This window comes from Miscanthus floridulus, chromosome 17 (assembly GCF_019320115.1).
Source record: "Miscanthus floridulus cultivar M001 chromosome 17, ASM1932011v1, whole genome shotgun sequence".
NCBI classification, from domain to species: domain Eukaryota; kingdom Viridiplantae; phylum Streptophyta; class Magnoliopsida; order Poales; family Poaceae; genus Miscanthus; species Miscanthus floridulus.
The window spans coordinates 8,131,326-8,144,681 of record NC_089596.1 but is presented as its reverse complement, the minus strand read 5'-3'; the positions used below and the strand labels follow the sequence as shown (position 1 = coordinate 8,144,681).

Below are 13,356 nucleotides of genomic sequence, written 5' to 3'. Positions count from 1 at the left end.
CTACGTGACAAAAAACATGTGTGCCTACTCATTTATTGAATCTAAAAAGGCTAGATGCTTCATCTGAAAAGCCTACAACCATGACTGGTCATTTTATCTGAAAAGGCTACACCTGTGTTTTGTCACTTTATCTAAATGCAGTACATCACTCTGATATTAATTCATTGCGTATACAGATACAACAGTAAACGAATCTAGGCTTTTCAGTGAGTTTTCAAATAGACTAGTAGCCCTTTCAGTGACTGCAACAGTACTTGTAGCCCTTTCAGTGACTGCAACAACACAAATAGTTTTTTCAGTGATACAAACAGTACCACTACAGTCTTCGGATAGTTAACGAAGTACATGGCATAAGACCATCTGAAATAAAATCATAGTGCATTACAACATAATAAAAAAAGTCCAGGGAATAAGTTCATCTGAAATAAAAGCAGAGTGCATTACAACATAGTAAAAAAAGTCCAGGGCTACACGACATCGCTCGTGAATGAACCAAATACCTACTGAGTGCAACGAGGCCACTTTCCCTTCCTCTCGGCATCGGGATTCTCCTCCATCGCTGCCTTCGCTCGGCGCACACGCTCAATCTTCTTCTCCCTCTCCGCCCGGTACGCAGCAACACGCCTCCTTTCCTCCTCTTCCTTATGCTCCTTTTCTATAGCCTCCAGTCTGCGTCTCTGCTCAAACCTCTCCTTAACCTCCGCATCCCACTCCTTCAGGCCTTCTAGACGCTGCTTGTCCGACTCCTTGATCTCAGTGTCAATCCACTGCTCAAAGTCACACAGTGGTGGAACGGTCTGCAAGAAAAACAAATTGTTACAAAACAAATAAATAAGCAATACTTAATATCACAAGAAAATTAATTAACAAAATAAAAATTCCTCACAAACGATGCACGGCGTTGTTGCTTTGTAGGTTCCCATGCATAATTGGGACACATCCAGTACCTCTGCCTATATGTTTTCTCATCTTCAGAGATGTCTACCTTGCAAGGATCACCACAAAAGCATATTGGTCGAGGAACACCTTCAGGGAGAGGCTTTAGGTCGTAGGGATTTGCCCTCTGGCGACCATAGCTACAATTGAAAGAATTTAGTCATATTAACGGAGAACCAAACCTAAACCTAGGGTTTTTTATTTGTTGCACAGATAATGAATAAACATTGGGATTACCTTGGAATACGAGCTTTACCACGCCTTGGCATCCTAACGTTACGAAGAAAACGCCTTGGTCATAACAAATTGAAATGTAATGACCAACAAATTAATAAAATACATAGTAACCCTAATGACCAACAAATAACTAACCCTAATGACACCTACAATAAACAAATAACCCTAATGACCAAAATAATTAGAAACCAAACTAACCTAACATGTTCATCACATATAACAGTTAAACAACAATGCACTCAATCATCCTAAGCCATACATTTTGCAAATGCAAACACAAATATACCAAATCACCAAACAACCATGATTCCAAATGATTAGGGACAATGTAAGCACATCTACGCGGATAGAATGGAGGAGGGGAGGGACCATTACCTCGAGGAAGCTTCGGGAGACGAGATCCGGGCACCGGGGGTCGATTTTGGAGGTTAGAGTTTCGTGGGGGCCGTGGGGAATTTGGGAGCCGTGGGGGAATGGAGGAGGGGAGGGAAGAAGAAGAAGGGGCCTCGGCGTGGCCTAAAGGGTGCAGACCTCGGCGTTGAGTCGGGCCGCGCCGAGGTCTGAAGTCTCGGCGTTAAGTGACCCAACGCCGAGCTTCTGGGCCACCGTTCTTTGTTGGGCCGCCTGGGCCGCGCTCCGGATGGGGCCAGAGCTCGGCGCTCAGTCCAACCGCGCCGAGGTTGGGCACTTGGCGTCGGCTGACACGACGCCGACGTCTCGGACCCACGCGCCAACGTGTCGACGACGACCCCGGTCTCCCGTGACGTGGCAGTACCTCGGCGTGGAGTGACACGACGCCGAGCCTCATATCTCGGCGTCATGTGCTAAGACGCCTAAAAATGGTCTATTTTTAGAAATTGTTTTGGCGTTGGTATTTTTCTAAAAATTGTTTTCAAAAGAGACCAAAATACGAAAATTTCACGAGCTGAATGTGTATCCATTTGGGGTGCAATTGAAACACGGCATGTCAGTGTCACATGTAAATAGGACAGAGTAGCCATGGATGAAGGATGTGAGAAGAGGACGTCACGACACGTTGAGCCGGAGCGCCGGCCCAATCTATCGATCCTATAGATATATAGAATCAAAGCTCCAAGCTTGCAAATGCCATTTTTCTTTACTCCTGAGAATCAAAGTCAACCTGGATTACGAGGATAAAGAAGAGCTGATCGCAGATACAATAAAAACAAATGCAAGAGATAGATCCTGGTCAACTCTATAAACAAATCTTATTTGCTCCTCTTCAGCAATGTCAACGCCGGCCTAGCTTGCCTTCCTTCTTTGCTTGTTGCCGCCCATTTTTTCCCCGACCGGCGCCACATTCCCCGATGCCAATCCAGATCCGGCGATGGGCAACCGCGTGGCGAGGCTGGCCACGCCCTGCTTCGCGCCGGCCGACGGTCACGCCGCGGACGACGCGCACCACTACACGGATGCGGCGGGGACAGGGGCAGCGGATGATGGCACCGGCGTCTGCCACATTCTCAGCTTAGACGGTCGCGAGGGGCGCATCCACGGCGTGCTGCTGCCGTCGAACCAGTCCACGGTGGGCGGCTCCTTGTTCTTAAGCGACCGGGCGTCCTTCTCCGGCTCGTCGTCGTTCGACAGCTCCAACTCCTTCTCGTTCCGGACGCTCCAGCCGCGGCAGTACTCGGGCCCGCTGGACAGCTACGGCGGCAGCAGCAGCATCGCGTCGACGTCGACGTCTGCGACGAACTCGGGCGTGTCGTCGGTGTCGCGGCTCCCCTCACGCACCGACGAGCAGATCCTCGCGGACCTCTACGCCACGCGGCACCGGCGGCGGCAGGCGTCTTGCAAGTCCAGCCCGCTCCTCGCTGGCCTCCGCAGGGCCGTCGCATCGGTGCTGCGCGCGGGGCCGTGCGTGTCCCCCGGCGGCGGGAAGGACCACGCCGTGGCAGTCGGCAACGGTGTGCCGGACGTCGACGGCGGCGCGGCGAGGGTGCAGTGGGCTCGCGGGAAGGCCGGGGAGGACAGGGTGCACGTGGTGGTGTCGGAGGAGCACCGCTGGATGTTCGTCGGCATCTACGACGGCTTCAACGGGCCCGACGCCACCGACTACCTCGTCGCGCATCTGTACGCGGCCGTGTGCCGCGAGCTCGACGGCGTGCTGCTGCGTGCGGAGGAGGAGGACGACGAGGAGGAGGAGGCGGCGCGGTGCAACGGACGCGCTGGCGCGCGGGCGCGTAACCACGACGTGCTGGACGCGCTGGCCCGAGCCCTGAGGAGCACGGAGGCCGGGTACTTCGCGGAGGCGGAGGCGCGCGCGGCGGAGTGCCCGGAGCTGGCGATGATGGGGTCGTGCGTGCTGGTGGCGCTGGTGAAGGGCGCCGACGTGTACGTGATGAACGTCGGCGACAGCCGCGCCGTGCTTGCGCAGCGCGCCGAGCCCGACCTGTCGCGGGCCCTCGTCGGCGACCTCGCCGGCGTCAAGGAGGAGATCAAGCGGCAGTTCGACGCGTGCGAGATGGGGGACCTCGTCGCGCTGCAGCTCACCATGGACCACAGCACCAGCGTCTACAAGGTGCTTCCCATGACACAGTCGATGGTGATCATCCATTGATTGTTTGCTCGCTCTGAACGCATGCATTATGATTGCTTCTTAATAGGCTGGTTAATTTGATTTGGTCGATGATCATGCAGGAGGCGAGAAGGATCAGGAGCGAGCACCCCGATGATCCCACCTGCATTGTGAATGGCAGGGTGAAGGGCTCGTTGAAGGTGACGAGAGCATTCGGCGCCGGCTACCTGAAAGAGCCGAGGTGGAACAAGGCTCTGCTGGAGGTGTTCCGGGTGAAGTACGTGGGGACGTCGCCGTACATCAGCTGCCGGCCGTACCTCCGGCACCACCGCGTGGGGCCACGGGACAAGTTCATGATCCTCGCCTCCGACGGCCTCTACGACTACCTGAGCAACGAGGAGGTGGTGGCGCAGGTGGAGGCCTTCACCGCCAGCTACCCCGACGAGGACCCCGCCAAGTACCTCAGCCACGAGATCCTCCTCCGCGCCGCCAACCAAGCCGGTGAGTGACTAGTGAGTCTCTTCAGGAATGGAGTTTTTTTTCTCTCGAATACTCTTCAGGAATGGAGTTGAATGAAACTAGTAATAGTGAACTGAATGAAGAAACTAGTGAAGTATTTAAGTATATGTATATCTGATGGAGCTATATATGTAAAATTCTGCGATGGTGAATGCAGGAATGGGGTTCCATGAGTTGCTCGAGGTTCAGCAAGGCGACCGGAGGCGGTACCATGACGACGTCTCCATCATCATCATCTCATTGGAGGGGAAGATTTGGAGCTCATCATAAGTTTCTCAAGAGTTGTTGTCATACTGATCATGGCGTAATCGTGGTAGCATGCAGTATACTGATTTACAATGTACACTGTAAAAACAAAGACTAATTCTTTGAGCAAAAAGTTTTGGCGGCAGTTTCTCTTGTTTCTACTATTTCACTATTTTTGTAGTTGTAGGTAAGGCAATGAAGGAGCTCTATTGTTTAAATTGAATTTTTTTTTTAGGTCAACGACAGGGGGATCAAATCGATCCCCACCTGATTTTCATTCCACTTATCCCGGAGGCCGGTGGGTGGAAGGGGCTAGGCCCTCCAATTACAGTTTGGGGTTACATTCATGACAATTCATTACAGAGGGGGAGCGTTTACATATCAAGGGCGGTACTCCATCTTTCAGCCATTGTCGTGTCTCGTTTCGGGAGTCGGCAGCTCCATGAACTCCCAGCTTCCTTGCAGGCGGTGATCAGGCGATCCACACTGAAGACGACCTCGTTTCGGTGCTTCCATATTTCCCAGCAATAGAGTAGGATGAGGGGATGGGCAACGCTTTGATGCATCCGGGTCGGAGGTCTGGTTTGCCATAGTTCAGTGGTCTTGGCTATCTCCTCCGGCGCCCAGCCAATCCGACTCCAGAAGCCGCGCACGAAGCTGCAACCTGAGATGATGATGTGGTCTGCAGTTTCATCTTCTTGCCCACATACCTCACATCGAGCATCATCCAAGATGTTCTTGCGCACCAAAGATTATCTGCTTTGTATTCGGTTCTGTGTCAGTAGCCAACCGAAGAACTTCACCCTAGGCGAGGCGAAGCTTGTCCACACAAATTTGTAGTACGGGCATGCATGGTCACCGCGTGTTGATGTTCGGTATATGACTCCACACAAGAGGCGGTGGCTGTCATCTTCAAAGAAGCTGGAGCGTTTATTTGGGGTTTCATCGAGACTGACCTCTTGGAGAAGCTCTTCAAGGTGGTCGAGTTCCGCGGTGGCCTCAACGGTGAGTCCGCGCTAGAGGCGGCTGCGCAGGTCCGTGTCCCCGACGTCGCGCGCCCACTGAAGTGGCTGTGGAGGGCCGGCATTTTATCGGCTAGCGGGCCATCCAGGAGCCAGGTATCTTTCCAGGTGTCCCGGCCGTTGCCCACCGAGATCGACGTGGTTTAAATTGAAAAAATTGAGTTGGTACAGTACAGATCATTTTTTTATTGTCTCCTGGTACAGTTGTAGCATCTGTTCGTACACACGCACGCCCACTCGACACACGCACACCACACACGCCATCCGTGTATAAACAAACCTACTCAGATCTGAAACCACGTCCTTGAGATCACCAAAAATCATTAATAAAAGCTATATGGTTTATGTCCATTATGCCAAAAATACAAAGATTTTTTTAAAAGATGAACTAGAGTGATACTCCGTGTTCATCTTGTTTGAATCTTTGCTGGTGGGGAATGACGAAGAACGGACAGTTGGAAGCACTCCACTAGTCCACTGCTGCCTGCCTGCCTGCAGCCCAGCCGTCGCGATCAGATCCTGCGCTGCGCTGCCTGCCCCGGCCTCGCACCACCTGCGCCTGTGGTGGAGGCGCCGCGGCCGGGCCGGCGCCGTCGGGGCCACCTTCGCCGTCGCGCTGCTCCTCGCGCTCTCCAGCTACGCCTCCGTAGTATTCCCCGCGTCCGGTGGCCGCCGCGGCCCCGCCCTCGTAGGACTCACCCTCGTCCGCCGCGCCAGCGAGAAGGGCGCGCGTGAGTTCCCGGCAACCCCCCACTCCCTTGTTTTGAAATTTCAATTTCAAATTTTGAACAGCCGTTCGTTCGTACTTCGTACTCGTACGTACTGTACCGCGAGTACTTTCCGACCAGGAATCGGCATCGGGATCTGAGTCGGGTTTCTGCTCTGTTTTTTGGCAGTGTGCTTGGATGGGAGCGCGCCCGGGTACCATCTGCAGAGAGGGTCTGGGAGTGGATCGCAGAGCTGGCTCATCCACTTGGAGGTAGGTGACGTTTTCGATCGACATCACGTTTTGATACGAACCCGTGCGCCTTGGGTCTCAAAGCTCGTTTGGACAATGCGTGCGTTGTGAATTTCAATTCCAGGCATCGGATTTCGTAGCAATGTGGTGGTAGGTACTATTTTTTAAAAGTGAAGGTCTAAGGAAAATGCAGGAGCACTGCAGCGTTTTCCATTTTGCAGCGAAGCATAATGCACGACAACTACAACATAATCGTCTGTTGTTTGTTGTTTGTTCCCTAACCTCTCTATGTTTTGCATCCTTTAGGGTGGAGGCTGGTGCCGTAATCTCAAGTCATGTGCCTCACGTCAGAGATCGATGTTGGGCTCATCCCGGTACATGGAAGGCCAGGTTGAGTTCACAGGGATCTTGAGCGATGATAAGTCTCAGAATCCCAGTATTGAAGTTTCCCATCTCTCTGATGTTTGTTACCTTGTTTTTTTTTTTTGTCTAAATTGCAATATTAGACCCATTAGTATGTCTTCAGAATTGGGCACTAGTGCCTGCATATAGGTTTGACTGTACGATTTACACTTTTTTTAGAAGCGTTGCTATTTTGCATATTAACCAATTAAGTCATATTTCACTACAATGTAGGAATCTGATATAATATTCATGAAATGTAACTTCATATTGTTGTACTAGTGTTTTAAGTTCCAGTTAACTATGAATCGCCTTGCTTCTCGACAAGATAGGCGCCCCCTGTAGTCCTGTAGTATTTACATGCTTTCAACTCCGTCTTAATTTCTCGCTTCAAACAGTTAATTCCTGATCCTTACTTCAGCAATTAAATAGTCATCCTTTTGTATTACTCCTATGGCACAATAATATATTCATATGCTCAATATCTCTGCTATCAATTTGCAGACTTTTACAACTGGAATAAAGTGAAGATAAGGTATTGCGACGGGGCATCATTCTCTGGGAATATAAAAGATGAATTGCAGGTCTGATTTGCTTATTTTCCAGCAAATTCTGCTTAATACTCGGTCAGTATAACGAGTCTTATTCTGCAAATTTGTGCAGAATGGCACAAGATTCTTCTTCAGAGGCCAGCGTATCTGGGAAGCAGTTATGAACGAACTTGTAGTTAAGGGGCTCAGAAATGCTAAACAGGTCATTCCTTGCAAGTAGAATCGATTTCCTTTTTCTTAAGAAAAAATAGTACGGATTACAATAGTACTAGTCTCATGTACTTTTGCATTCAATGAAAGGGTCTCTCTATCATTAACTCATTGTCTTTGAGCTACTAAAGGACTATTTTGGATGCTTTACGTTGATGATTTTATTCCTATATAGCACTTTGCAAGTTTAGTTCTAGGTGTCATTAGGAATGTATATATTGATTGCATACTACTTATTTCATCTTTTCCCATATAAAGTAATTATAAACCACTGTACTGATAGTGTGACGCTGATATTCTATTTCCAGCTTTCAGGCTTTCCTAACAGGATGCTCTGCTGGTGGGCTAGCCACTTACATTCACTGTGATTCTTTCCGTGCGCTGCTACCAAAGGATTCTAGGGTAAAGTGTCTCGCAGATGGCGGTTTTTTCCTTGATGTGTATGTCTCTAGCATCCTGTGACTGATATTGATACGTTTTGCCATTTATTTATCTGTCATCTGTGCTGTGTGGTTTATCCTTTCACATGCATGTGTAGTTACTCTACTCCTCTTGATAATATGAAGGTTCCACAAGCTGCTGGTGGCAGGAAATGCCAGAATTACAAAACAGTCTAATTTAGACGTTTAGAGAAGCCCAAGTACTGTCATCTGACAGTACCAGAAGTTATTATAAGACCAGAAAATGGGACCATAGTTTGAACTCTGAAGTACTTGTATCTCACGACTTTCAATGTCAACGAAAACCATTTCAACAATCAGATGCATTTTTGAACGTCAGAAACCTTATGTTAAAGGCATCACCAATCATATATCTTACTAGCTCATTTAAACATTTTCAAATGCCAGTCGCTGAGCAACAAATTTCATGTTTGTTAAATTCCTGTTACCAGTCAGGGATGAGATATTATCTTTGGAAATAAGTAAAAAAAGTGGGAAATGGGAATTGTACCACTTTGCTGTGTACTTGGTTCCTATCTAATTCCTTGGTTTGTTCGTCAATTACAGAGAAGACATTTCTGGGAGAAGGACAATGCAGTCTTTCTACAGTGATGTTGTGCGCCTTCATGGTCTAAGGGAAAGGTTTTCACATTGTAACTCAAACATGGAGGCGGGCCAGGTTAGTACTTAATTTTCAATAATATATAATAATTAGCCACAATAGTATCATCACTCATTGCCATCGCTGAATGTATGATATTCTAAAACTGCCACTTATACTGTTACTGTGTTCCAGTGTTTCTTTCCACGTGAAGTTGTGAAGCACGTTGTCAACCCAGTCTTTGTTCTTAATCGAGCATATGATGCTTGGCAGGTACTCTTAGCCATATCCATCAAATTTCGGACTGTTCTATTTCTGTATTAAAAATATCAGTTTCGGCATACTCGTACTTGAAGATTTATGTTCCAGGTACAACATGCGTTGGCTCCAGAAGCATCTGACCCTCAGCATTCGTGGCTAGACTGCAGATTGGATATTAGCAAGTGCAGCTCTGAACAACTTGAAATTCTCCAAGGTTGGCACACCCTGCATATGGCATTTTCTTGTTAACTTATCTAGCTTCCTGAATTCATTCATAGTCATGTTTTGCCATGCCCATTACAAAAAAAAAATTACAGGTTTCAGGAAAGAACTGCATGATGCTATAAGTGAAGTTAAGCAGGAAAGGGACTGGGGATTTTATATCAACTCGTGCTTTGTTCACTGTCAGTCTCTAAACTCGTTGACTCGGCACTCTCCATTCTCCAACTTCCCCCAGAGTCAACAATAAGGTGCTGTAACAGTCATATATGAACTCGGTGATAACGATCCTGTGTCTCACTCTTTTCATCTCATTTCTGCTATTCTTTGCCTGCCATTCTGATCTTAGTTTTTTTTTTCCCTTTTGATGGAACAGAGCATTGCAGAAGCAGTTGGAGACTGGTTCTTTGACAGAAGAGAAGTGAAGGAGATAGATTGCGAATATCCATGCAACCCGACGTGCCACAACTTGGTCTTCGCAAGGCCTTTCAAGATATGAAGTTTTGGCCTCTTGTTTTGCTGTGGTTTTGTTGTAAATTAGAAAATATCATTAGCCTTTCTTGAACTTATTTTACCAAGTGGTACCCGAAAATCATATATTTGACATATGCAAAGTATAGTTGTAAAGATATTAGAACCATCCAATGAGCATTTACACTTAGAAGAAGCATGTTGTATCGTTAGGCCGTGATGATGCTACTGGCAAGTTTATTTTCAACTGATGCTTGACAGTGACCCTGATGTGTGCACCCGGCCTGACGGATGTTGGAGGATGAACCAACATGGCGTGTTCGGCTGTTAGGTTGCCTACAGTAGATTTCGGATGGATTCAATAGCGTTAGAGAGAATAAGGCCTTGTTTAGATTGCAGTTTTTTCGCTCTCTCTATCACATCAAATCTTTGGACATATACATAGAGTATTAAATGTAGATAAAAAAAATTAATTACACAGTTTGATTGTAAATTACGAGACGAATCTTTTAAGCCTAGTTAGGCCATGATTGAATAATAATTATTAAATATAAACAAAAGTGCTACGGTGTCAAATACTGATTCATGTACGCAATCTAAACAAGGCCTAAGCTCAAATAATGCTCAAATAATCTAAAACATGAGCAGCCGAACACCGATGCCGAGCAGCCGCATTCCACTGCGACCGTGACCCTGCGCTCTGTACCCTGACCGCAGCAGGAGCTCAGGCCCGCCGTCCATGGTGTCAGGCACCTCGGTAACATGAGAATCGCTGCCCCTGCGATCAAAACAAGCAGGCAAGCATGCGCCTGTACATCCCCAAATCCACCTTCGCCTTCTGCCACGCGCTCCTCGCCTCCCGCCTCCTCCCCACCGCCGCCTCCCCAACCGCGCCGCTCCTCTCCATCCAGGCCCTCCTCGTCACCGCCGGCCTGCTCCCGCGCCACCCGGATCTCGCCCTGCTCGCGCTCAACTCGCTCCTCCACGCGCTCTCCCGCCGCGCCGCGTGCCCCGCCCACCCGCGCCTCGCGCTCCGCCTTCTCCGCCTCATGCTCTCCCCCACCACTCCCCCGGCGCTCCCCGCCCCGGACTACCTCTCCTTCCCCTTCGCGCTCTCCGCCGCCGCCGCGCTCGACGCCGCCCCAGACCCCCTCCTCCCCCTCCGCGGCCGGGCCGCAGCTCCACGCGCTGCTCGTCAGGAACGCGCTGTTCCCGGCCGACCACTACGTCACGACCGCGCTGCTGCAGCTGTACTCGCCCCGCCCGGACCTCGCGCGGAGGGTGTTCGACGAGCTGCCGCGTCGTGAGGTGATCCACTACGACCTGCTCATCGGCTCGTACGCGCGCGCGGGGGCGCCTGCCGAGGGACTCGCGGTGTTCCGTGCCATGTTCGCCGCCGCCGACGACGACGGGGTGGACCCGGACGCGATGGTGCTGACCACGGCCGTGGCGGCGTGCGCGCAGGCGGGGGCGCTAGACCTCGGCGCGTGGGTGCACCGCTACGTGGAGCGCGCCGTGCCGGGGCTCCTCGCCGACGCCTTCCTCGGGTCCGCGCTCGTCGGCATGTACGCCAAGTGCGGATGCCTGGAAGAGGCGGTGCGGGTGTTCGACGGCATGCCCGAGCGGAACGCCTACGTGTGGGGCACCATGGTGGGCGCGCTCGCGGTGCACGGGATGGCGGCGGAAGCCGTCGCGTGCCTGGACAGGATGGCGCGGGAGGACGGGGTGCGGCCCGACGGCGTCGCCGTGCTCGGTGCGCTGTCCGCGTGCGCGCACGCCGGGAACGTCGAGGAAGGGCTGCGCCTGCTCAGGGAGATGCGGCCCCGCTACGGCGTCATGCCCGGGCACGAGCACTATAGCTGCGCGGTCGACATGCTCTGCCGGGTCGGGCGGCTCGAGGACGCGGTGGGGCTCGTCGAGACCATGCCGATGGCCCCGCTCGCGTCCGTGTGGGGCTCCGTGCTAGCTGGCTGCCGGAGCTACGGCAACGTCGAGCTGGCGGAGGTGTCGGTGCGTGAGCTCGAGAAGCTTGGTGGCACTGCCGATGAGGGCGTGTACGTGCAGCTGTCCAACATCTACCTCGATGCCAACCGCAAGGATGACGCGCGTAGGGTGCGGAAGCTGATCGGCAGCCGGGGGATCAAGAAGGTCCCCGCGTATAGCGCCGTGGAGGTGGACGGCGAGGTGAGCTCGTTCGTTGCCGATGACCAAGCGCACCCGCGGCGATTTGAGATTTGGGAGGTGCTCCGGCTGCTAGCCGACCAGATGACGCAGAAACCAAAGGAAGAAGAATTTATTGAATTTGTTTGCATGCTCGCAAGAATGTAACGGAGAAAGCTGCTGATACTTTACATATCTGCCGTTTACTTTTTTTGGAAAATTTGGACATTTCAATGTCATTTGGATCGGGCATCGGCGGGGATATGGCTGCGCTGCTGGCGTGCTCGTGCCGCCGCCCCTGCAACATGGTGCCATGGCATTGTCTTGTGGTTTTGACATGGGTCTACCGACAGATTCTGCACGGACAAGCCTGTGTTGTCCTCTCCACCTCTCCCTGATCTACGCCAACTCACTGTAGTCTGTAACAGACAGTCTTCACCTTTGAAGAGCCCATCGCAATGGTGAAGGAGGAATCAACCCTTGCTTCATCTGCATCTGTTGGCACAGATAAGCATTGTGAAGGCATCTGAGCACTGTAGCATAGACATATCAGTTGAAACCACGGCAACCAGGTCGATGTCTGGAAATGCAGCTGGCCTGTTCAGAAATTCAGTCTGTGACCAATCAGATGCCCATTTGGGTTTAAGTTTGCCTCTTCCCTACCATTTTCTGCCATCAGCAGGCAGCAGCAACTGTTATTAGAATTTTGTTTCTGATGTTCAAGTTATGCACGCTGAATGAGCACTTTGCCCATCTGGAGTTTGCTAGAATGATGATCGTGAGGATTAGATTGGAAGACTTTCTGGAATGGTTAGGGTGTAATTGTGTAAAAGAATCAGATTCAGACTGGTTGGACCCAAGTTCAGTCAGAACGATGCTGACGGTGTTCAAGCCAAACATAAACGTATTTGTGTAAGTGATCAAACGTGTTGTGCATCACAAACAACAGATGAATTCAGATACCAGTTCATTTAAATACTGGTTGATGTTCATCTAAAGTCACAGATAGAATGGCAACCATAAATCAGTATTTCAGTTCACATTTTTTCTGTGTGAATCATGGTTGCCATTCTGTCCATGACTTTAGATGAATCAGAATTGGGCTAAGAGTTGAATATTGTGGGACCTTTGTATCGTGGGTCATGGTACAAATAGAGAAGTGCTTAGTTTTGGACTATTCTGTTCCTTGGCTTTGAAATGGTGATACAAATTGTGCCTTGTGGCATGTATCAATTTAGGACAATGATTGTACTCTTACAATTGAGGTTGAGCGCTAGAAATGCATTTAGTTTCCACATTGGATAAGTTCCTTGCCAATAACCATTTGTTTCAGACATGTCCATAATTTCAGACATGTCCTGTTTCTGTGTTTAAATATCAATTTCAACATATACTTGAAGAAATATTTTTTCAGGTACATACAACATGGGTAGACTCGCATCTGACCCTCAACGTTCATGGCTGGACTGCAGACTGGATATATTAGCAAGTGCAGCTCTGAACAACTTGAACTTCTCCAAGGTTGACTCACCCTGCGTGTATAGTATTTTTCTTGTTACCTTATCAACCTTTCAGGATTCGTAA

At 50.1% G+C, this 13,356-nt stretch overlaps 2 protein-coding genes and 1 pseudogene across 2 annotated transcripts; all 3 read left to right on the top strand.

Moving 5' to 3' along the window:
• Window positions 1-2,521: 2,521 nt before the first annotated feature.
• LOC136518965 (putative protein phosphatase 2C 46) lies at window positions 2,522-4,501 on the top strand. The gene is made up of 3 exons (XM_066512640.1): window positions 2,522-3,715; window positions 3,835-4,213; window positions 4,389-4,501. The coding sequence occupies exons 1-3, from the start codon at window positions 2,522-2,524 to the stop codon at window positions 4,499-4,501; spliced, it is 1,686 nt and encodes a 561-aa protein (XP_066368737.1).
• A 1,435-nt stretch (window positions 4,502-5,936) lies between these two features.
• Window positions 5,937-9,802, top strand: LOC136515162 (pectin acetylesterase 5-like; annotated as a pseudogene).
• A 485-nt stretch (window positions 9,803-10,287) lies between these two features.
• LOC136518635 (putative pentatricopeptide repeat-containing protein At3g28640) lies at window positions 10,288-12,886 on the top strand. Its single transcript, XM_066512309.1, is given in 2 exon segments — window positions 10,288-10,756; window positions 10,758-12,886. Coding segments are annotated over 2 exon segments (1,524 nt in total). The 5' UTR covers window positions 10,288-10,415; the 3' UTR covers window positions 11,941-12,886.
• Window positions 12,887-13,356: the final 470 nt, after the last annotated feature.

Bases quoted from the DNA above. Each gene is read 5' to 3' on its own strand.
- LOC136518965 (XM_066512640.1), top strand. From the start codon at position 2,522: ATGGGCAACCGCGTGGCGAGGCTGGCCACGCCCTGCTTCGCGCCGGCC. The intron at 3,716-3,834 runs GTGCTTCCCATG...ATGATCATGCAG, and splicing joins ACAGCACCAGCGTCTACAAG to GAGGCGAGAAGGATCAGGAG. The intron at 4,214-4,388 runs GTGAGTGACTAG...TGGTGAATGCAG, and splicing joins CCGCGCCGCCAACCAAGCCG to GAATGGGGTTCCATGAGTTG.